The 22,687-nt window shown below is 46.1% G+C and overlaps 1 protein-coding gene across 2 annotated transcripts in view; it reads left to right on the top strand.

Moving 5' to 3' along the window:
- The window catches only part of PEBP4 (phosphatidylethanolamine binding protein 4), a 45,533-nt gene that overhangs the window by 2,908 nt on the left and 19,938 nt on the right, over positions 1–22,687 (top strand). For both annotated transcript variants that reach the window (XM_075272725.1, XM_075272726.1), the window contains exons 2-3: positions 1,387–1,508; positions 3,446–3,578. In XM_075272725.1, coding sequence (XP_075128826.1) covers positions 1,393–1,508; positions 3,446–3,578 — 249 coding nt within the window. In that variant the 5' untranslated portion in view covers positions 1,387–1,392. The remainder of the gene's footprint in view (positions 1–1,386; positions 1,509–3,445; positions 3,579–22,687) is intronic.

The following is a 22,687-nucleotide window of genomic DNA, read 5'->3' as shown; positions in this document are numbered from 1 at the left end:
TGAATATTTCACTGTTTGCTCATCTCTAATTATTATCAGATACTGAGTGAATCTCATTATATTCTGGAGTAATAGTGATGCCCTGATACTGAGTGATTCTTACTGTATTGTGAGGACACTGTGATTTCTAGAGACTCCAGAATATAAAGCCAATCCCTTGGTAAGATGATGAGTGAGTGATGGTAAGGTGATTCCCAGGTACTGAGTGTGGGACTGTGGGTTCTCGTAGATGTTTTGAGACAACACGGCATATTTTACAATATCTTATCTTTAAAAAATGGTTAGTCAGTGTAGATTGTGCGGTATACCAAACAGATTTTTGGCTCATGTTCTCCCCCTAAGAGAAATGTCAGTCTAGGTTCAATATAAAAGTTAAAGGTTGTGTGATCGGACACATGAGGTTCGGTATAGTGTAGAGAGCTGGGTGTAAATGTGTACTTTATATGGGAGTGGAATGGTTGGTAAAGAGGTGGAGCGCCTGACACAGTTGGTTTTACTTATCAGAATACTATTATTTGTTTTTGAAAAATTTATTTTATAATGAAATATGTGAAAGAAATCTCCTTACAGTATGGCCTTAAAGGGGTTATCCACCTTCTAAAAATCGATGACCTATTATCACCAATAAGCCATCAATTTTAGATCATGGGTTCTGAATGTCGTGACCCCTGCTGATCAGCTGCTTCCCAGAGTGTGCAGCTCCTGGCATTGTACACATGTGGGGGCTGTGCGGGAGCTCGCTGTACTTTTAGTAGCAATAGTTATTAGTACTGTATTGGCGCCCCATTCAGTGCTATGGGACGCTACAGTACCGGTAACCAGGTACCGATAAGCAGCTGATCGGCAGGGGTTCCGATAGTCAGACCCCCACTGATGGTCTATTTTGTATTTAGAAGGTGGATAACCTCTTTAAATGGGTATTCGGGTAATGACGCGTTCTCCACTGGATAGGGGATAACTGTTAGATCGGAGTCTTGAGTCGTCCCCCATTTGGATGGGCTGACTAGTACAATATAGACTAAACCTTTTTACACTTCCAGCTCCCTCCCTAATGTTTAGAACTGTCCACAAGTTGACATAAGCAAAGGAAGAACCATCAAGATGAACAATTAACCCTTTCCAATACATTGTGATATAGCCCAGCTCTCTGGTGGTCCAATAAACTTGATCGGAGCATGAATTACCATCATTCCATATAAACAGGGGGACTCGGGAACCCATTCCTATAAAAGGACAGACCCTCACCGATCGACCCTCTCCTATACAGTGGATATCCCTATAAAGTGGATCTGTGAACAGTATTAGGACTGTCATGTATCTCCTACCACTGGTATAGCCTATGTATAGTACTACTGCTATGTAATAAGACTACTGTGCTCTCTCCAGGTAATAATGTGGAAGGTGTTGCTTCTTCATACGTGTCACTTATCATTAATGGGCCTTTTCTCTGTCATCCAAGCCACGTGTAATATTCAGCCTATTACTGGTGACGATGCTGAGTTTTGTAGGTAAGTGGAGAGCGGTTTTATCATGGACTAAAATTATGGCTGTACATTATTCCAAGTTAGACAGCTAGACTCTCAGGTCATTAAATTCAGTCCTGAACCCAGTTAGGGGACCTGGACTCCATATAGCATACTGATCAATGATGCTGGATGTCTCTTTGGGACAATGAAGTCACAGGCAGGGAATCCCAGCATCATAGATTATTAAGATGTCCCGGGCTCCCAACAAGGTCTGGGCTGAGAAATGTGGCCAATGCAAGGACTGGATTTTCTAGTCCAGGTTCTCCCCTAGACTGCTCCCTGATATACAGTTTACAATCTGCTCCTGTGTTCAGACCTTAATTGTCCTTTTTCTTGTGCAGTTATGTCCCATCTAGTAGACATCAAACAAATTGTGGGATTTTAGTACACGCTAAAATATAACTTTTCATAATATATCTAAAAGTTGTTAGGTATGTGAATAATAAAACACCAAACATACCAATTGCGGCATGGGTAGAATGATAGGTGCCTGCTAGCCAACATAGGCCTCTCCTTTGTCTGGAGTTGAATCCGACTTTAATATTTTGTCATGTAGTCAGTATCTGTGCACAAAACTTTAGCTTTATTAGGTCCATCTGTATTTACAGAGCAACTAGTTTCCTAGTCTGCTGGTCAGATGTAGATATTTTGTTACCACCTCAAATAGACTTGCAATCCTATTAACAGGTATAGAGTCTATCTAAAGCCATTGGTCCAGTGATAGGTTCATATCAGACCTGATGGTCTATCCTTATACGACCCTGACAATATGTTGGCTAGCTACTAGTCAGTCCATGTGTATTGTACCACACACCAGGTATATAATCTGAGATCCCCGCTGTGTGTAAATATTTGCCACACCAATATAGACTCACTGGATTTGACCACGGTCAGAGAACTGCTGAACCAGATGAGGCAGACAACCACAGCTCACCAAATGGACCCTAATGACAAAGCATTCGATCCACACAAACCGGCTAACAGTGCCATTCTTCACTGGGGAATTGAAACTAGCTAGGGCCAATAAGATAGTGATCTCTCCGAAACCCATGCACGTTATATATCGTAAGTCCTAACGCGTTTCTGCTGGCTGCAACAAGCAGACAGCATCATCAGAGGTACGATAGTAATATTTAAAAGTTTGCAGGTAACGGGCCTTGTCTGCACCCGGTCGGTCAGGGTCTAGCTGCTGGGTAGACTCTGACTGAATCCACCTCAGAATTCGCCCCCTCACAATAGAGGTCTATGTAGTCCGCCTCTTTTCGCTTTTTTTTTCGGGGGAAAAAAAGCGAGCTGCCCTTTCTTTAGGCGGATTCTGAGGCTGAGTCAGCCCCGTCCTCACGACAGCACCCTCCTGACTAGGCCCATTCATTTGGGCCTACTTCGGAGCAGGAATCCGCGACTGTTGGAAGTCGTGGCAGCTGCATTTTGGCCCTATTGTGACGCAGCTTCCTGCATCAGAATCAGGACCAAAATGCGCCATACCGCCCCCCATGTGAACTAGCCCTTAGAGGTAGGACACATAGGCACTGACCTTCTCATGATACTAAGGATGCAGTTGTACACAGCTGCATATAAATATCCCAGTCCTGACCGTTTTCAGCCAGTGATGTCTCTGTAAGTTGTAGAGATAGAATTGCAGCTATAGTGTCACATGACACTACTCCAATGATCCCAGGCCGCAAAACAGACAGGAATAGGACGTGTCCTGAGTTATCCCTTGGGCTCACTACCCCACACACAGGCCCGTTAAATAACATGGTTGTGTGTATGGGGCCATAGAAATGAATAGGCCAGTGTGCTAGCGCATTGACAATACATACAGTTGTGTGCATGAGGCCTAACACAATGAATTGCCGAGGCGTATTCTTTTGCATACAGTCTACTTATGCTTTTTCTTTTTTTTCTTTTTCACATAGCATTGATCTCCATGTTGAGTATCCAGGCATAGGCGATGTGTCTTGCAAACATATTCCACAATGTCAAAACTTTACCCAAGATCTGTTTAAAAAGTGGGGCGCCCCAGTGGTGACTTACTCTAATGCCCAGGAGGTAGGTCGTATGTGTTAGTCCATTGATCAATAACAGGTATTTTATTGCGGCATGTTTTGGTCCAAGCCTTCCTTCCACGATGGGGGGCCACATGGTGGCTCAGTGGTTAGCACTGCAGCCTTGTAGCGCTGGAGTCCTTAGCTCGAATCCCGCTAAGGGCAAAAAACCATCTGCAAGGAGTTTGTATGTTCTCCCTGTGTTTGCATGGTTTTCCATCCCATATTCCAAAGACCCACTGATAGGGAAAAATGTACATTGTGAGCTCTATGTGGGGCTCACAATCTACATTTAAAAAGAAAAAAAAGCCTTCCTTCCATGACAAAGTGAAGCTGCATTGTCTTTATTTTGCTAGGTTCACATTAGCTTAGGGCTGCCCATCAGAGGATCAGAACAACAGTCTGCTGAAATGGAAACATGAAAGACTACAATAGGGTCCACGGGGTGTCTGTTCTTTTTAACTGAAACCGCCAAATGAAAATCAGGACTTTTTTGGTGCCGATATTAACATTAATTTTAGGGCCGATGTCTACCCACTGTCAAAAAGGTGGCCTCACAGCCTAGTATCATTGCTGGTCAGAAAGGAACACGATCCCTGACCGTACAAGTCTATGAATATAAAAAACAAGAAAACTTGATAGTCTTCAGTAGTTGATACCTTTTTAACTGAAGACTATCAAGTTTTCTTGTTTTTTATATTTCTAACCCACTGGCTAACACGGTACAAGAACAAACATTTTCCTTATACGTACAAGTCTATGGAAGAATACTGTCAGGAAGAGGGGAAGTTGCATTCCGTAGTTCCCAGCGATGATGCCGGGCTGTAAGGCCTGCCCTTCTGACAGTGGAGAGACATCAGTGCTGAGATTAACAGCACCGATATCTCCACCACCAGGGTGCAAACCAGGAAAGCTAACAATACACTGAACTCAGTGCTTTCTAGCTGAATATAATACCGTCCATGCTTCTTCTGTAAGCCGTAGTGCTCCAGCGTAGGAACAGGAAGTGATCTGTGAGCAGAAGCTGATTGGCTGCTCACATGTAACTTCCTGCTGGTGGGGAGTGTGAGAACAGATTGACAACAGGCAAAAGGTCAGTGGATTGTTCTATTTTGGGGGGGGGGGAGACGGGACTACATTTGTATTAAAGGGGCTGTGTGGTAAAAACAAATTATTCCATATCCACGGGAGAACAGTGGGCATGCATGTCCCACAGTACAGTCCCATTGAAGTCAATAAAGCATCAATGTGCACTGCTGTGTCATTCATTCGGGAGGACCTGCTTGATAATTCGGCTTATGGACCATCTGCATTTAGAATAGAGGTAACATGGAAGTCTACAGTTTGGCTTCTTTTTCTTGCTGCTTTCTTCCACAATTGTATTACAGTATTCATACAATACAATTTTATTGTATTGTATGAATTGTATTACAGTACAGGCTAGGTTCACTTCTGTGTTGAAGTTTCCTGAAGAGATTCTGCCACGGATTCGGGAGACATTTATCTCCACCAGTTTTGTACTAGCCTAACATTATAGTCTATGGGGTCCACGGGTGTTCTCGGGTAACTGCTTTTTAAGCGGACAGGCTCTTTCTTATGGATCCTTATGTGGAGCAGAACAACAGTGTGACCCTAGAGTTGGCTTCATTGATGACCTTAGTGCATGACGTAATTGATAAGTGAACTACTGATCCCACAGACTAAGACCCCATGCCCACGGCGAGTGTGGTGTCTGAGAGGGAGGGGGGTTCTGATTTTTGCAGAGGAAAGTACTTGGATGACATCCCAAATAACACGTCGTCTTCCGTGTTACATGAATAGGACCCTTGGGAGAGCCTTATCATGCACGCTCGCTTGTGTGTATTAGACCTAAACTGTACATTGTGTGCAGGATTGCTTATCCAGTAGTGTACAATATTTCCATCTCTCCACTAGATGGCGGTATTGGTGTGCCTGCCAGATCACTATAAATGGATAATTAGAGACATAATGTAAATGCCAACCATGTGCATAGCTTCTGTACATACCACATTTAATGGGATGTCAGGGTGGATGTGCTGGAGGCTGCTTTTATACCTTTTATAATACAATGTGTACTACAAAAATGATACAATTACTTTGTTTTTCTTACATAAATCCCAGTGCGTGTAACCCTGTTCCAGGCTTACAAACATATCTTACAGTATAAGAATGGAATAAAGGTGGATATAGCTATGATAAGGGGACACTGAGAAGCCATGAAAGCCTAAACACTACACATGTGCCAATAATAGTGGTGTGACTATAAGTCGTGCCACTACCGTACAGCAAAGGCAAAAACGCACTTAAAACATGTCATGGCTGCTGCTTTTTAGAGATATAGTTCTTGTGGTATTCAGTAGGGAAACTGGAAGTGTAAAGCATAGCGGTGAGCCGGAGCAGCAGCCTTAAGTTGGCCATACATATTAGATGAATGTTGGACCCCACAATTTTGGTGGGATTGGTCGATCAACTAATGGGGGTTTCTGTGTCTTGCCTGGTGGAAGATGTCAGGGCGATCCAGGAATATTAAGGATAGACCATAAATATCTGATTTTTTTTTTTTTTTTTTTTGGGTAGTGGGGGTGGCGAAAGGAGGCCCCACATGGCTCAGTGGTAAGAGACCTCTACACACAGCATAGAGGTGGAAGCAGAGGTGGTTGATCTGCAATACTGGTGCCTGGCCGCTATACAGAGGTGTCAGAAGTGACATCTTAAGGCTGATCCATGTGAAGGCCTAATGTCAGGTTCCCGACAATCAGATGTTCCTGGACAGCCCCCTTAAGAGTACGTATATCTTGAGAATTCGGAGAAAACAAGGCCCCATGTAGACAATCAAGTGTACATCTGAGTTGATGCCGAATCTGCAGCTGTATGTTGGACATCCGAGTGTCACCCAAGTGCAATCTGTTCTGTACGTACCCCTATGGGGGCATCTAATCCGTTCCAATGAAACTGAGAAGAGTAGAACCTAATTTATTTTCATTGGGACGGAACAGACCATCAGATGGCACACTCAGATGTGTGCATGAAGATTGAATGAGCAATCTTGATGAGTCAGTAGGTGGATTTCGGATCCACAATGGACAATACAGGTAGGCTGTAGACCAGGGGTCAGTAATAGAGATAAGTGAATATTATTCGAAACTCTAGTTTCAAATACCTCACTCCCATAGGAATGAATGGGAGCGGGCGAACTGCAAGGGGTGAAGCGCCACTCCCATTCATTCCTATGGAGCGAGGTATTCGCTCATCTCTAATCAGTAACCTTTGTGTTACAGCTGTTGCAAAACTACAACTCCCAGCATGCCCAATCACTTGTGTGGTTTTGGAACTCCCATAGAATTGAATAGAACGTGCTGGGAGTTGACACTTCCCAACAGCTCTGAGTGCAGAAGGTTGCTGACCCCCCGCTATAGTCCCTGATCCCACCTGCAAATACGACTGTTCACCACAGAGGCTACTTTAATATTAAAATGGAGCCAGCACCGAGGTCAGCGGATCACCACAGCTCAGGCTTCTCTTACTGCACCATTGAGCTCTATTCGCAGCCATGTCCGAGTCAGGGAAAATGTGTCATTGCAAGTAATACAAGGAAGCATCAGGGTGGGAACTGCTCACCATTCGTGCACATAGTGGGGGGTGTTTAAAGGGAGGGTCTGCTCTGACCTATGTAGGCCTTAATGGATCTGAGATGTCCCCGTGATGCAGTACTGTTTAATAAAAGCTAATCCCCATACAAAAAAGCATGGGGTTATCATGAAGATTTAGCAAAAGATCATGTTGCTGTTCAGTGATGCTTTAAAAAGGGGCGGAGCTGTGACTCCCTCTCAGGATTTTTCTTGAAAGTAAAATATTGCTCCACCCAAAAAAATGAAGCATTCAGAGCCATTTAGGAGTCAGCTGGGAAATGTGCTGCTCAGAAGTAGTTATTGTGTCACTACCTGATCCTGGAGATATTGGTAAGTGGAAAATAAATAAACTGTTCCTTCTTGTGGACAGCCAACTGGTGTAGGAATTCTTACGGGCAAAACACTTTCTGGGAAGAAGTTCTCAAATTGGTGCTTTTCCGTAAGACTGTCTCTAGTGCCACCTATAGGTAGCACTCAACTCACTGTCTAGCCCATTAAAGGGGTTTTCCATGATGGGCACAGGATAGGTCACCTGTATGCGATCCGTCATGGTCCGATATCTGGACACCGCAGACCTCAGCTGTTGCAGCAGCCTCAGGGTGCTGGAAGCTTCTAGGGGATTCAAGTAATATTGTCGCTGCGATTACCAATACACGAAAAATCCATTTGGCGTGTTTGAGTCAAAAACAGCGCTGCCAACAGATGGGTGTCTCTGATTTGGCTACTATAGGTGAATTGGGAAAAAGTTATATTTCCCTACAAAGCTGCACCAATGTAGACCGCATGCATATAAGCAGCCTCATATAAAGAACTGATCGACATAGACCTGGGAACCCCTTTAAAAGGAGGAGTTAAAGGGGTTTTCTGCACACAAATGAATCTACTGATGGGGAGCATGTACAGTCCACTCCTATTTTAGTAATAGGAGCATCACCGCCGTTGTTGACAGAGGTTTCCCTGGGTCCAACAGATAGTGATTTTGGGGATTAACCTAAGAAATAAACCATAGTAGTCTTCAAATTTGTGTTCTGCTGGCCCATTGTTATGTTAGAGCCTGGGCCCTCTAAGGGATTCCCAATACGGACTGCAGCAACTTCTAGCGACCTCTGGACCTGACCCCCACAGATCACATCTCCTTTGGATAGGTCACCCAGTATGACAAGTCCATTTGGGGCTGGAAAACCCCTTCAGAATTATTTTCCACTCTCCCTTTCAGTCCCAGTGAGTGACATCCCCCCTGTTTCTAGCCCCGCTCCTCCGATGCGGCTCTTGGCACAGAGCGCTCAGTATATGGGTTAATGATGAGTTCATCGTGCCGGCCTTGCCAAGCTCAGCAATGACCACTCAGTGCTGATAAATGGTAGCGATTCCCGACGTCCGCGGCCTGATGTATGGATCATATTAACACTGCTGCTGAGTTTACTTTATTCCTTTCTGGACACTGACACAATCCGTCTGTACAAGGGGAGCCATGAGGCTGGAGATGGAGGGAGAGTGATGGTCTGGGCCTGTGCGGGTCAAAAGAAATGGGAAAAAACTTAAGGTACAGTCGGATCATTCATCAATGAGAACGCTGGCCGACGGTTCTACTATTTTGTGATCTAAACGCATGGATTTCTTCCGAAGGATTGGATTGCGATGGTAAATGCTGCCTCAATAATGAACAGAAACAGACGCAAGCACAAAAATCTAAAGTTGTCAACTTAAAGAGAATTTTCCATTTATGAAACTTTCTCCTTCTCTAGTGGATAGGGACAAATGTCTGATTCCTGGGGGTCCTCTAGTGATCTGGAGAATGAGGGTCTGCATGTGTCCACTCCATTCACTTCATGTGTCTATCTCTGGCCTTCTTATAGATCAGTGTTTCTTAACCGTTCCAAGCAAAGTGCCCCCTAGTGAGAAAATGTCCCAATTGAGTACCCCTGATGTCACTCTGGAGCCCCGGGGGGGGGGGCAAGTGTCACTATTTATTATGTTTCCTCACCTCCACTGGGCCTCCTCTAATTATATTCTGGGGGGTCTGAAGAGACCCCCTCAAGTATAATAATAGTTCATGGACGGTGAACCCTTATAGAAGGGGGCTCATGCTGCGGGGATACCCCCATGGGTACATGTAACACATCTTGAGCCACCACTCATTTCGACAGCAGTGGTTCTCAACCTATCACCTCTCCATTCACAGGCATTTGCAGACCCTCAAAATAAGTGGGGGTCCCAGCCCCAAAGCAAGTCATAGCAGATCAGGAGAAAGGGGAACCAAAAGTTCCTCTAAAGCCTCTATGTAAACAAACACAGCTTTTCCCCAAGGGGGCATTCACACTGAGTAATGCGGCGCTGACTCTGCCACGATAACTCACATAAGAATCAGCGCTGCAAACCAGAATCCCATTGCCTTCACCGGGTTCCGTTTAACGCGCATAACCTATTGAAATCAATGGGTTAAAAAGCCTCCCATTGATTTCAATATGTTACGCGCGTTAAACGGAATCCATTGAAGTCAATGGTATTCTGTTTTGCAGTGCTGATTCTTACGCGAGTTATCGTGGCAGGATCGACGGTGCGTTACTCCGTGTGAATGCCCCCCAAGGATGAATTCACAAGTGGCAGACATTTCTACCACTGTCCCATAAGAGGCTGCTATCAGTCACACAATTGCATCTGGAGAAATAAAATTGGTGACCAGAGTACCAGGGATTGTTTTGCACTGCAGGGTCAGCAGCCTTTGGCGCGTCCACTGTTATTACTCCCAGCATTCACTTCCATGGGAGTTGTTGTAATGCTGAAGCTTGCTGACCCCTGTAGTTACTCTTCTTTGTCTAAACTGGCTGATAACAGGGAACAATAGTCTGTATTCAGCAAACAGGGATGGATTAAAATTACATTATCGGCTGCTTCTGTACTGCTTGAATTCACTGGTAAAGCTGGTTAGTTGTTCTAGAACTACAAGTTCCAGCATCTGTTTGGGTAAGTCTCCCGTCACCTGCAGGTCACAGCCGCTGGTCAGCTTAGTCCCTAGATTTGTGGTGGGCACTAGAGAAAGTTTCAGTATAGATCTTCCATGTCCTTTAACCTATTTTACTATGAAAATCCTTCTCGATGTAACAAAGCCTTTATTAACATAGCTTCCCCTTTCCCATCCGCACTTCTCTGGTATCTTCCCTACAGCCCCCGCAGGCAGGGGAAGCCCGAATGGTTTTCTCCATAGCGGGGGAGGATGGATAGCATGAGATTGAAGGGAGGGGGTAGTGGGTGGAATTGGGGTCCCTCCGCCTCCACCCGGACAGCACACCTAAAGGGAAAAAAAATCAATACACCCTTAATAAGCTGTATCTTTCCCTGCTGCTGGCGCTGATGTGCTGAGCAGTGTAGTACAGGTGCTGTGACAGCAGGGGGCTCCTGTAGCCGTACACTCCAGCCGATAAATGCCATTTACTAATTCTTCACGCCTTGCAAAAACCCTTTCAGAGCCTGTACAGATCCCATTAATGTGCTGAATTATAAGCGGCTCCTAATCCTGAGCACCATGCAGTGGTAGATACAAGTCATGTTTGTATTTGCGGTATGTTCTGTGCCCCCTACCCCATCAGACCATTGTAGAAATGTGTTCTCTAACATTGATATCCCAGCACCAAGGACAAGCGGTAAGGTTGTGCCATCGAGGAAGTAGCCATTGTCACAATTCTGCAAATGATCACATTTTACAGCACCCAGGGGCATAAAACCTCAAAAATGGGATTGAGTAGTGTGTAATGGTCCTGTGATGTCGCCTGCTCATCCACCACTTGTCACAATCTGAGAGGGACAAGATCCTTGAACTGAGAGATCTGTTTATCACTATGCGCCTAGGCCAAGATGTCAGCTCGGTTCATCATTGAATTAGAGCCACAATTTACTGGAATGATGTCAAGAGATGCATGGAGGCAAATCCCTGTATGGACGGATCATCCCAGAGGAGAATGCCGCGTAGTGATCCATTCTGACGTCATATCTCAAGCCTTGGATGGCAATGTCAACACAAACCGTCAGAAGACGTCTGCACGACATTGATCTACAAAACAGAAGTCCATCTACAGGCGCTCCATTGACCTCGCTGTTCTCATAAGTTATGGTGCACAGTAAGATGGTGATGGAAGCTGGAATGAAGGTCTGTCCTTGTAAGCAATGAGTCATGTTTGTCTCGGATACAATGATAGCCGGGTATTGATGTGGAGATCACATGGGCCTTCACAAGGGAACATCACACAAGTGGTACGCCCAGGATTATGGTGTGGGTTGGCATAATGTATGGTAGTCATCATTTCAGGTACACTAACCTCAGGTGTTACGTTATTTTGGTCGTGGACCCAATGATATGGTCTTTCCAACAGGACAACACTAGGCCACATGTTGCTTGTGCTTATGAGCAGGCTGTGTGGTGTAGACTTGCTACCATGCCCTGCAGCATCTCTATACTTGGTAGGCAATTGCAAAAGAAGCGGCCAGTAGCCAAGTTTCATGACATGCAGGCCCAAGTGCATTTGTTGAGGCATAACCTTCCTTACACTACATTAATAACCTCATTGTTAGCATGGCACGGTGTACAAGTGCGTGTGTTCCTGTCCACAATGCTGAATAAATCAAGATGGTTTTAAAATGTTTCCTCATATATCCTTAACGTTTATCAGTCCTGTAATTTCCCTAATTCCAATACTTTTCCTTCTTGGTGTTGGAATTTCAATGATGAGGAATATACACTATACCAAAATACCTTTTTACATAGTGTAAACTTGTAGTACTGCAATATAATGACCTGATAAGAGCCGCACAGTGGTCACATTGGGCCGCTTTATGTGACTGTGGATGGCTGTCCTTTGGTTACTGGCCCCATAGCCATCAGCTTTCATAGAAGTGGAGACGATGACCATCAAAGAGTTGCCAGAAGACCCTTTCTGACTGATGGTTGACCTGAGGTAGGGATTGTAGTAACAACCAGCAGAGATGTTCTCAGCTGCTTGGTGTCTGACCCGGAAGAATAAGGGATTCGGGTTGGAATACCACTTGGGAATAAGTCCAAGTTCATGGGAAGAAACGACCAGAACTGAACACTGTTGATGTCCTGGAATGGAGAATCATCTCCCAGTGGAAAAGACTGTTGTTACAGTTGTGTTTCCTTTTACATTGGTATATATGTGTGCGAGTTGCGAGACAGAAAGGGGGACCAATGTTGTTAGGCTCAGTTTAGAGAACCAGGTAGCCATGTTGAGGTGCCTAGAGGTCTCCGTAGTATGAGGACATGTTAGTTGCAGATGTGGTGTTCAATGTCGGAGCCCCATCTCTAGTCACAGGCAGGACTCTGAGTGACCCCCACATTAATGTTGTGTTACTTTAATCTTCAGTCCTGGTGGCCAGTAGGAAATACCTGTATTCTGTCTTGTGATGTGCAACATGTCTTCTTCTGAAATTCTGTCTGCCAACTACCTGGAGCCTCGCCTTTAGAGACTTGCTAACTATCCTGGACTTTTGTTGGGTTTCATTCTCCTTCTCAGTGGAAATTTTTTAGTCCTTTAGGAACATACGTCTTCACAGAAAGCAAAGAAATGTGCCATGTGATTTAGAAACTTGAGGAAGAATTGCAAAAAAAATCCATTGTGTAAATCATTCAGTTTTACGATCGTGCAGGAGTTACAGAAGCCAGTGGCTGAAGAACATAAGTAAGTATTCACACAGGAGAGTCAGGCTTCTACTGCGGCTCCTCATATTCCTGGGCTGTATTTGTGCTGTACTTATTTCTGTCCATTGGGTACTACAGAAGTGAATGGAGTTCAGCTTACACAAGTGGACTGCTGCGTCATTCACATAGTGGATGCAGGGGGACTTAGGGCCCCCATTCTACTGATCACCAACAACCTGACATCTGTCCCCAATCCTGTAGATAGGGGCTAGGTGGCTGAAGTGACAAAACTTCTGTAAAGAGGTTGTCTGGGCAAAAAATATATTTTTAAAATTTGCCTGGGGAGGTGACATTTTTTTTACAAAAATCACACTTTCCTGTTCTTGGTGCTCCGGTGTCCTCCAAGCGATCCGGTCTTGCTGCTCTGGAGTCTTCTGAAAGTAAAACTGCTTGCCAGGTGTGACGTCCCGAATCCCTTCCATTGAAGTCACTGATTGGCCTTAGTGGTCACGTGACTGTTGAGGCCAATCAGCGGCCTCAGGAAGAGACCTCAGGACGTCCCAGGTAGTGATGTCACATGCCTCTTTCCTGAGGCCACTGATTGGCCTCAGCGGTCACATGCGGCAGGACTGCCACTGCAATACAACAACGGTGCAGGAGGACCAGACAGCGCTGTAAGGAGAGAGATTTCCTCTGCGGACTTTCTGCCTCTATTATACCTATACAGAAAATACCAGCATTTTCATAGGTATAATTGACATCCTGCAATTTACAAAAACACAAAGTTTTTTTTCCAGATTGCAGCATTTCCGCAGTGTATTATTTCTCTGCAATATGTGGATGGAATTAGCCAGAATCTCATCCACTTTGCAGGTAATGTAAAACACTACGTTTTTTTTCGTCACTGCATTTACACTACATGGGCCCCGGCCTACAGGTGCAAAGCTTTACTCCGACATGGAATGTCCATGATATGATAATTATATTTCTTTATTCTCAAGCTTATTGCTATCTTCTTGTTTCCTCTAACAATCCATGTCTTACTGTTTCAGAAAGGTTCCCAATGTCAGACCCCATCACATTATTCCTGTAATATCCTGCATGTTGCTATGTTATGGTCCTGTTTTAACAATTGAGGATTGCTGTATACCATAATATTTGACTATGCAAATGGTGAAAGATTTGTTGTGGGGTTTAACACGACTATTAAATATTATATTTATAAGTGTCATAGAGTGGGTGGCGGTATAGATGGTTTGTCTGATCTGAGATTTGTCTCGTGGCGAATCCCACATTTCTTAAAAAAGGCAAAAGTAAAATTGTTCATGAATATAAGTATTCAGACTCTTTCTGTCTATATAAGGCCGGGTTCACATGGGGTTTTTCAGGCCGGATTTTGATGCGGAATCTACGTCAAAATCCGGCTCAAAAGTCTGCCTTCCATTGAAATCAATGGAAGCTGGTCATTTCTTCTGGGAGCTGGTCATGCCCTTTCTTCAGGCGGATTCCGTGGCTGATTCAGCCACAGATGTCCGCCTCGCGACCCTCCCTCCCAACTAGGCACATTCATTTGGGCCTAATCCGGAGTGGAATGCCCCGACTGGATGCCGGTGCACTGTAAGCACTGCAGAAGCCTCCAGTCGTGGGAAAAAATTCCTGTGCACTCCTGTGTGAACTTACCCGAAGGTCTCACGGGTGACAATGTATATCTGAGCAAAAACTGAGCCATGAGGAAGAAAGAACTGCTTGTAGCGCTCAGAGACAGGATTGTGGAGGCACAGATCTGGAGAAGAGGAAGGGGACAAAAAGTTTCTGCTGCACTGAAAATTCCTAAATGGAAGAAGTTTGGGACAGAACTCATCCTAGAGCTTCCGCCCCATCAAAGTAAGTAATTGAGGGAGAAGAGCCTTGGCAAAAGAAGTGAGAAGAACCCAATGGTCACTCAGGCTGAGCTTCATAGATCCTGTTTGCAAATGGGAGAAACTTCTAGAAAGTCAACAATGACTGCAGTACTCTACCAATCTGAGCTCTATGGGAGAGTGACCATAAAGAAGCCTCTTAGAAGCCACTTAGTAAACGACACCCAGAAGTCCATCTGGAGTTTATAAAAAAGCACCTAAAAGACTCAGACTATGATAAACCAGATAGAATTCTGGCCACAAAGCTCAATGCGCCATAACACCAGGCACTGCTCCTCATCTTCCCAATACCATGCCTATAGTGATGCATGGTGGTGGCAACATGGCATGGGGTTGTTTTTCAGCAGCTGGGACTGGGACAAAGGTCACGGTTTAAGGAAAGCTGAATGGAGCAAAGTACAGTATTTGTAATACAAACCTGATCCAGAGTTCACCTTCCAACAAGCACACAGCCAAGATAACACAGGAACTTAGAAACAACGCTACGAATGTCCTTCTAGTGGCCCAGCCAGAACCCTGACGTTATCCTAATCAAACATCTCTGGAGAGACCTGACAATGGCTGACCACTGACCGTCCCCATTCAACCAAACAGGGCTCTAGAAGGTTGAGCACCATACATCCTGTGTAGAGAAGAATGGCAGAAAATCTCCAAATCCAAGTCTGCAAACTTTGTGGCATGATGCTGAAGTAGACTGGAGGCTGCACTCCCTGCCAAAGCTGTGGCTAAGTGCTCACTCAGTTCTGAATACTTCCTTTTCAATAAATTAGCAAATACTTCTAATACATTGTTCTCACTTTGTCTGTATTGGATATTCAGTGCAGTCTGATTGGGGGGGGGGGGGCCTAGATTTTTTTTATTTATTTTTTAGCACAAGGCTGCAACATAAAATGTGACAAGGCCTGAATTAGGGCTTGTTTTTGGCAGGAGAAGATGTATTTTCAAATATCGTCATTCAGTTCTCCATATAATGAAACCATAAACAGATATGGATGTGGTGGAATGGGAAAAACACAAGTCAACCATGTAGGATTTTGTGTCCGGAAAAAAACGGACACCAGGCGGTGAGGCTGAAACCGCTCAGGAGAGGTCACCTTTTGAAAATCAATTCAAATGAATGAGTTTTAAAGCCGACCACTCGCAAGCCGTCTGCTGTCCTGTTTTTCCGGGGTTTACCATGGACACCCTGGGACGGACAGCAGCGGCAGTGTGAACACCGCTTTACTCTGCACTGTCTAAAAGTTACACAATATTAGTTTATCTGCCCAGATATGTTAAGTGTGGTGAGAAGGAGCAGCAAGTGATTCTTCTTGTCTAGCTGTACAGCAGCAGGAATCTCATATCTACCTGCATACAAGAGCAGGACAAGGGGACGCCCTTCAGGTGATGCTTCCTATCTGCTTTTCATGTGAACTGGACAGGGAACAGGCTGTCTATCTGCCACCTGCTGGATGACTCCAACTATATAATAAGTGTGGAACTTAGTAAATTTCTTGGTTTTTGCAAGGACAGTCCTGAAACTTTGTTTCACCACTTTTCTCTGCACATGCAGTACTCTGTGTCCGGTTTAAAAAAAAAACGGTTTCGCGGCGGAGAGCATAAAACGTTCACCAGCGCTCACGGCCGGACCCGATCTGACAGGTTTCCATCTTCTGCATGCAGAAGACGGAAACTTGAAAATGGAGTCCGGGCGCTGGTGTGAACCCAGCGTTTTATACAGATTTTTTTTCTTTTTAATACTTTTACACAAAAACACATTTTGCTTTGCTCTGTGATGTTCCAAGGACATAGCAGTTTTTTTTTTTTTTACATCCGCATAACTTTGAGGGTTTGATTTTTGTAGGATGAGATATAGTTTACATTGGTATCATTTTGAGGTGCACAGGATTTACTGAGTAAGTTTTCCCCTTTTTGTAGTGGCGTTACTCTAGTTATGAACAACTTGTCATAAATGAATAGTATAGGTGAAAAATAAGAAACTATGGAATACATCTTAATAAATCTGTTTTCTTCTCCAATTTTCAAGCAAATATCCTACTAAGTTTGTGTGTTTGGATGTTTGTTCCTCAATCACACCCAAACGGCTGAATGGATGCTTTGAAATTTCGCACACATCTACATATTGGCCACGAAGGATACATAGGCTACTTTAAACGTGTCTCACTCCCCCCAAATCGCCACTGTGACCCTCAAAAGTTGGCTCTGGCTCCACTGTGGGCCCTGAGGTCAGCGCAGGTAGTGACACGCAGCTCCGATTGGTGCATGGCGGGGCGGGATAGGGAGACAGGACAGCGGCCCCATAGGTTAGCACCGAAATGTGGGCGTGGCCAGCGCACAAGGACACTTGCCTGAACATGGCGGCTGCCTGCATGTTCCCAACGCTGCTCACATGCCGACCAGCCACATATCGCCTAATGCTGGCATTACATACAGCAGCACGACCAGGCCTCAAGCCCACAGCCGCCCGTACCCGCGTACTGTGTGGCCGGGAACAGACAGCACAGACAGCACTCACTCTCATGTCACGGTCACTACACACAGACATCCCCAGCATATGCAAGGCGAGTGCTGGAGGTTCCGTGATCGCCAGTTTCCTTACTGGTGGTGGGGCGCGGTTTACAAGAGTTGGTGTGTAGGGGGGAGGGGAAGGGGCGCTGGGTAGGAGAAAGAGGAGGGGTGGGGTTGGTGGTTTAGGGGAGGTGCTGGGAGTTAGGGAGGGGGCCTGGAGGGGTTTTTTGGTGGGGGGGTTGGGACCAGAGGGCCGAGGGTGAGTAGGAGGGAGGCCGATTGCACAGGTTAAAGGGGGAGGTGGGCGGGTGACTGGGGTCACGGGTGGTTGGTGTTGGTGGGGGCAGGGGGGGATATGTGGAAGGTGACTGTAGGCTCTAAAGGGGGGAGGGGGCGCGGGTGGGAGATAAGGGGAGAGCAGGGGCGCAGGTGGGTGCTAGGTGGGGAGCCAGGGCCAGAGCAGCAGGGCTGTGGGGTCCCGCCACACCAGGGTGTGGGAGGGGACCGTGGTGGCCAAAAGAAAAGGGCCGTGGGGGGCCAACGGGCCGCACAGCACATGGTTCGCGCAAGGAAGGGGGGTTCGCGGACGAAGTCGCGGGTATAGCTAGTACAATATAATACTATATATATATATATATATATATATATATATATATATATATGTTATGAAGAGGGGAGGGGTAGGATGAGGCTGCTGCAAAAGACACTCAGATAATTGCTGCTGTTACACTCTGATACTCTGTACTATTTTAAGACTGCTAGGTTTGTAGATAAGAGGCTACCAGTGCACAGAATGATGCATTAAATCAATTAACCAGCTGGCAGCAACCTTATCCTCTATCCATAAAGCCAGTAGTTGACCAAAAATATGAGTGTTTGGCTGATTAGCTGGTCTGTGCAGATTCACTCTAAATTGATTGTTTATTACCCAGTTCAGTTGATAATGATGGTTGATCTTTCATCCAAATGACCCCTGCATCGATTGAATGATGTAGAATAGCCATCAAAAATTATATTGTACAGCCATCTTTACAGGCAGCCTGTTAGGAAAAGACTAATGGACTTTGGGCATGACAACTGGCTGCATAGGCAACCCTTCAACTCCTCATGATCCCTGTGGAAGCAGGATATCTGCTGTATGTCACAGCTGATGGTCACTGTTCATGGGGACAGGAACTTCCTCTTCTACAGTACTGTTGTGGTACCAGAAAAAGTTTAAAAGGTTGTTTTTGGAAACTTCAGAAATTTCTAGAAGGAATAAGAAAGACCGGCATAATACAGGATACTGAAAATAGATGCTGCAGAACTGGAATGGATGCAAGTATTTACTAAAACAGACAAATCGGGAGAGGTGACAAGTGGCGACATATAAGTCATACTCTTAGGATATGTAAAAAAATAAAAAAATCCAACCTCATGGGACCTGCATCTATCTCAAACAAGGGTCCCCAGAGCCCTGTCTAGTAGTAGCAGAGAGTGGTGAGGTGTGTGCCGTTTTAACCATAGGGTAAACTGTGTACCTGCACCAGGCCCCAGGGCCGCCATCAGGAATTTTGGGACCCCATACAGCCTAAGTGTCTGCCCCCCCCCCCCACGCCATTTTAAAACTACTTTATTTTGCGACATACCAATTATGTATTAAATTTCCCTTTATTTAGCAGCATTACAAGGCTTAATCAGATTCTATTTGCAGGTAAAATCTGCTCCGTGTGACAGCGCCTATAGAGAGCCAACACCATCTATAAGAGCCCTCCTAATAAATCCTCAGGGCTTTTTCTCATTGCGTTTTTGGCCTCCCTTGCCGGGATACGTTGGTAACCAGTCAGAATCAGCTGTCAACTTATCCCTGCACGAAGAACTGGCCATTAAAAAAAAGGGGGGCCTGCAGTTCTCCGTGCAGGGATAAGTGGGGAGCTGATTGTGACTGGTTACCAACGTATCCCGGCAAGGGAGGCCAAAAACACAATGTGAACACTCCTTCATCTGCCCCCAGTTTCATGTACCCCCCTCCATCTCTGCCCCAGATTCATGTCCCCCCCCCCTCCATCTCTACCCCCAGATTCATGTCTCCCCCTCCATCTCTGCCCTCAGTTTCATGTCCCCTCCATCTCTGTCCCCAGATTCATGTCCCCTCCATCTCTGTCCCCAGATTCATGTCCCCTCCATCTCTGTACCCAGATTCATGCCCCCCATTTCTGCCCCCAGATTCATGTCCCCACATCTCTGTCCCCAGATTCATGTCCTCTCCATTTCTGCCCCCAGATTCATGTCCCCACATCTCTGCCCCCAAATTCATGTCTCCACATCTCTGCCCCCAGATTCATGTCTCCACAAATCTGCCCCCAGATTTATGTCCTCTCCATCTCTGCCTCCAGATTCATGTCCTCTCCATCTCTGCCCCCAGTTTCATGTCCTCTCCATCTCTGCCCCGATTCATGCCCCCCCATCTCTGCCCCCAGATTCATGTCCCTCCATCTCTGCCCCCAGATTCATGTCCCTCCATCTCTGCCCCCAGTGTCATGCCATCCTCTCCATCTCTGCCCCCAGATTCATGTCTCCACATATCTGCCCCCAGATTTATGTCCTCTCCATCTCTGCCTCTAGATTCATGTCCCTCCATCTCTGCCTCCAGATTCATGTCCCCTCCATCTCTGCCCCCAGATTCATGTCCCCTCCATCTCTGCCCCCAGATTCATGTCCCTCCATCTCTGCCCCCAGATTCATGTCCTCTCCATCTCTGCCCCCAGTGTCATGCCATCCTCTCCTTCATCTGCCCCCAGTTTCACGTTCCACCTCAATGTACACATTACACTTACCTTCTTCTCTTTCCCGCGCCGCTCTCTGCGCGCCTCTCTCTCTCACGCACAGTTGTAGACGCGATGTGACGTCATCACATTGCGTCTACACAGCCAGTAGCAGCGGCAGCAAGGAGCTGAGCTGTGACAGCTCCTTGCTTCAGCCGCGTATGTGTTCAACTCAGATCTGCATCCTCTTGACGCAGATCTGAGTTGAAATAGGACATACAATGACTGCTGCGGTAGCCTGGCAGGGCCGCCGTTAGGCCAGTAGCAGTAATACTGGCCTAATGGCAGCCCTGCCAGGCCCTATGGCAGCACGGCGCCCCCCTTCCAGTTGTCCTGGATCCAGCGGAAATTCACACATTTTGGGGGCTGTTGATGACAGGGAATCACAATGAGCACAGAACTAGACATGGCAAGGAATGGGCTTAGGTCAGTATTATATATTTTTTGTATTGTTGATGGGCTACTTGGGATATATCATACCATACTTGTCAACTCTTTCCAAAAAAAGAGGGGATGCCCCAGACTCCTAAAAGAGCAGGCAAGTCTCCCAGGCCACTGGCATAGTATTCACTTTGTATATGACTTGGGCGTTTTATGTAACCGTGACATCCAAAAACAGCGTCACCAGCACTATTAGTACCCTTGTCACAAGAATGGGGTGTGATGATGACCAGATAGGGTGTGGTTGAACCCATAAGGGGCCTGACTTTGTCTGAAAATGTTGCATGCTGGACACAGTCAACCAAATGTTGGAAGGTATGTAATATACTGAACAGGGCTACCTAGGGAACATTATACGGTATGGAGTCATTCAGGACTGTGTGGGGCCCCCTAGAGGATATCTATACTTTGTATGGTCTCTAAGGTGGCATTGTACTGTGTATGGCCGCTTAGAGTACATTATACGTATGGCTTCCTCCATTCACTTCTGTGGGAGATCCAAGTGTAACCAAACAAGCAGGCACTATAACCAAACGCCTAGTAGTTACTTCTTTTTTTGTGGCCATTGTCTATGCCACAGAAACAGAGTCGCAGCATTTTGGGCTATATATGCTCCAAAATTGTCCTATAGGAGTTTTAACCTTTTAGTGCCCAAAGCACAACATCAGAAGGGCAAGCAAGTGCACAGCAAGTTGGAAGGCTGCAAGATTATCACCCGCCCCTAGCGTAGATTGTTCTATAAAGAATTCCAGCAGATAAGTGGTTAACACTTCTACTCTAGCAAGCATGTTAGCGGGTGAGACAAAGGAAAGCATGCTGTAGTGTCTCCCAGAATCCTTTGCAGTGTTGCCATGCACTGCCTGTGAGCAGCACGCTCTGCATGTGTCAGGTTGAGCAGTTGTCACAGAAACGCAGCTTTAAATAATGCAATTACTGTAGAACAAGGAACGAGAAGTAAAGACCGATACCCCCCCTCCGGCTCCAAGGAACGTCTACTCTCCTGCCTAAGTGTGGCGTCTTTACTTCTATTATATACTTATCACAGGGACCAGCTGGAATTGAGTGTTTCCTGCAAAGCAACACGGCTGCTTAACCATTTCTGTGCTTTACTACAAGGTGTTTTCCTTCATAAAGTTAGGCTGCATGGTCTTTAGGCTTATGCTTATATCCTCCTTTATCTGTTAGGGTTCTGTTCAGATTGCCTTCCAGTTATACGTTTGTAATATAAACTGGGAAAGCTTCTGGTGCTTGTTACATGGCAGTGAAGAACTGTGGCTGCAAGCCTAGCATGGCCATTTGTGGCCTAGAGACTAGCGTGCCCATTTGTGGCCTCGAGACCAGCATGCCCATTTGTGGCCTCGAGACCAGCATGCCCATTTGTGGCCTCGAGACTAGCATGCCCATTTGTGGCCTTGAGACTAGCATGCCCATTTGTGGCCTCGAGACTAACATGCCCATTTGTGGCCTCGAGCCCAGCATGCCCATTTGTGGCCTCGAAACTAGCATGCCCATTTGTGGCCTTGAGCCCAGCATGCCCATTTGTGGCCTCGAGCCCAGCATGCCCATTTGTGGCCTAGAGACTAGCGTGCCCATTTGTGGCCTCGAGACCAGCATGCCCATTTGTGGCCTCGAGACTAGCATGCCCATTTGTGGCCTTGAGACTAGCATGCCCATTTGTGGCCTCGAGACTAGCATGCCCATTTGTGGCCTCGAGACTAACATGCCCATTTGTGGCCTCGAGACTAACATGCCCATTTGTGGCCTCGAGCCCAGCATGCCCATTTGTGGCCTCGAGACTAGCATGCCCATTTGTGGCCTTGAGACTAGCATGCCCATTTGTGGCCTTGAGACTAGCATGCCCATTTGTGGCCTCGAGACTAGCATGCCCATTTGTGGCCTCGAGACTAACATGCCCATTTGTGGTCTCGAGACTAACATGCCCATTTGTGGCCTCGAGCCCAGCATGCCCATTTGTGGCCTCGAGACTAGCATGCCCATTTGTGGCCTTGAGACCAGCATGCCCATTTGTGGCCTCGAGACTAGCATGCCCATTTGTGGCCTTGAGACCAGCATGCCCATTTGTGGCCTCGAGACTAACATGCCCATTTGTGGCCTCGAGCCCAGCATGCCCATTTGTGGCC

This window comes from Leptodactylus fuscus, chromosome 5 (assembly GCF_031893055.1).
Source record: "Leptodactylus fuscus isolate aLepFus1 chromosome 5, aLepFus1.hap2, whole genome shotgun sequence".
Taxonomy (NCBI): domain Eukaryota; kingdom Metazoa; phylum Chordata; class Amphibia; order Anura; family Leptodactylidae; genus Leptodactylus; species Leptodactylus fuscus.
This window is presented reverse-complemented; position numbering and strand designations above follow the sequence as displayed.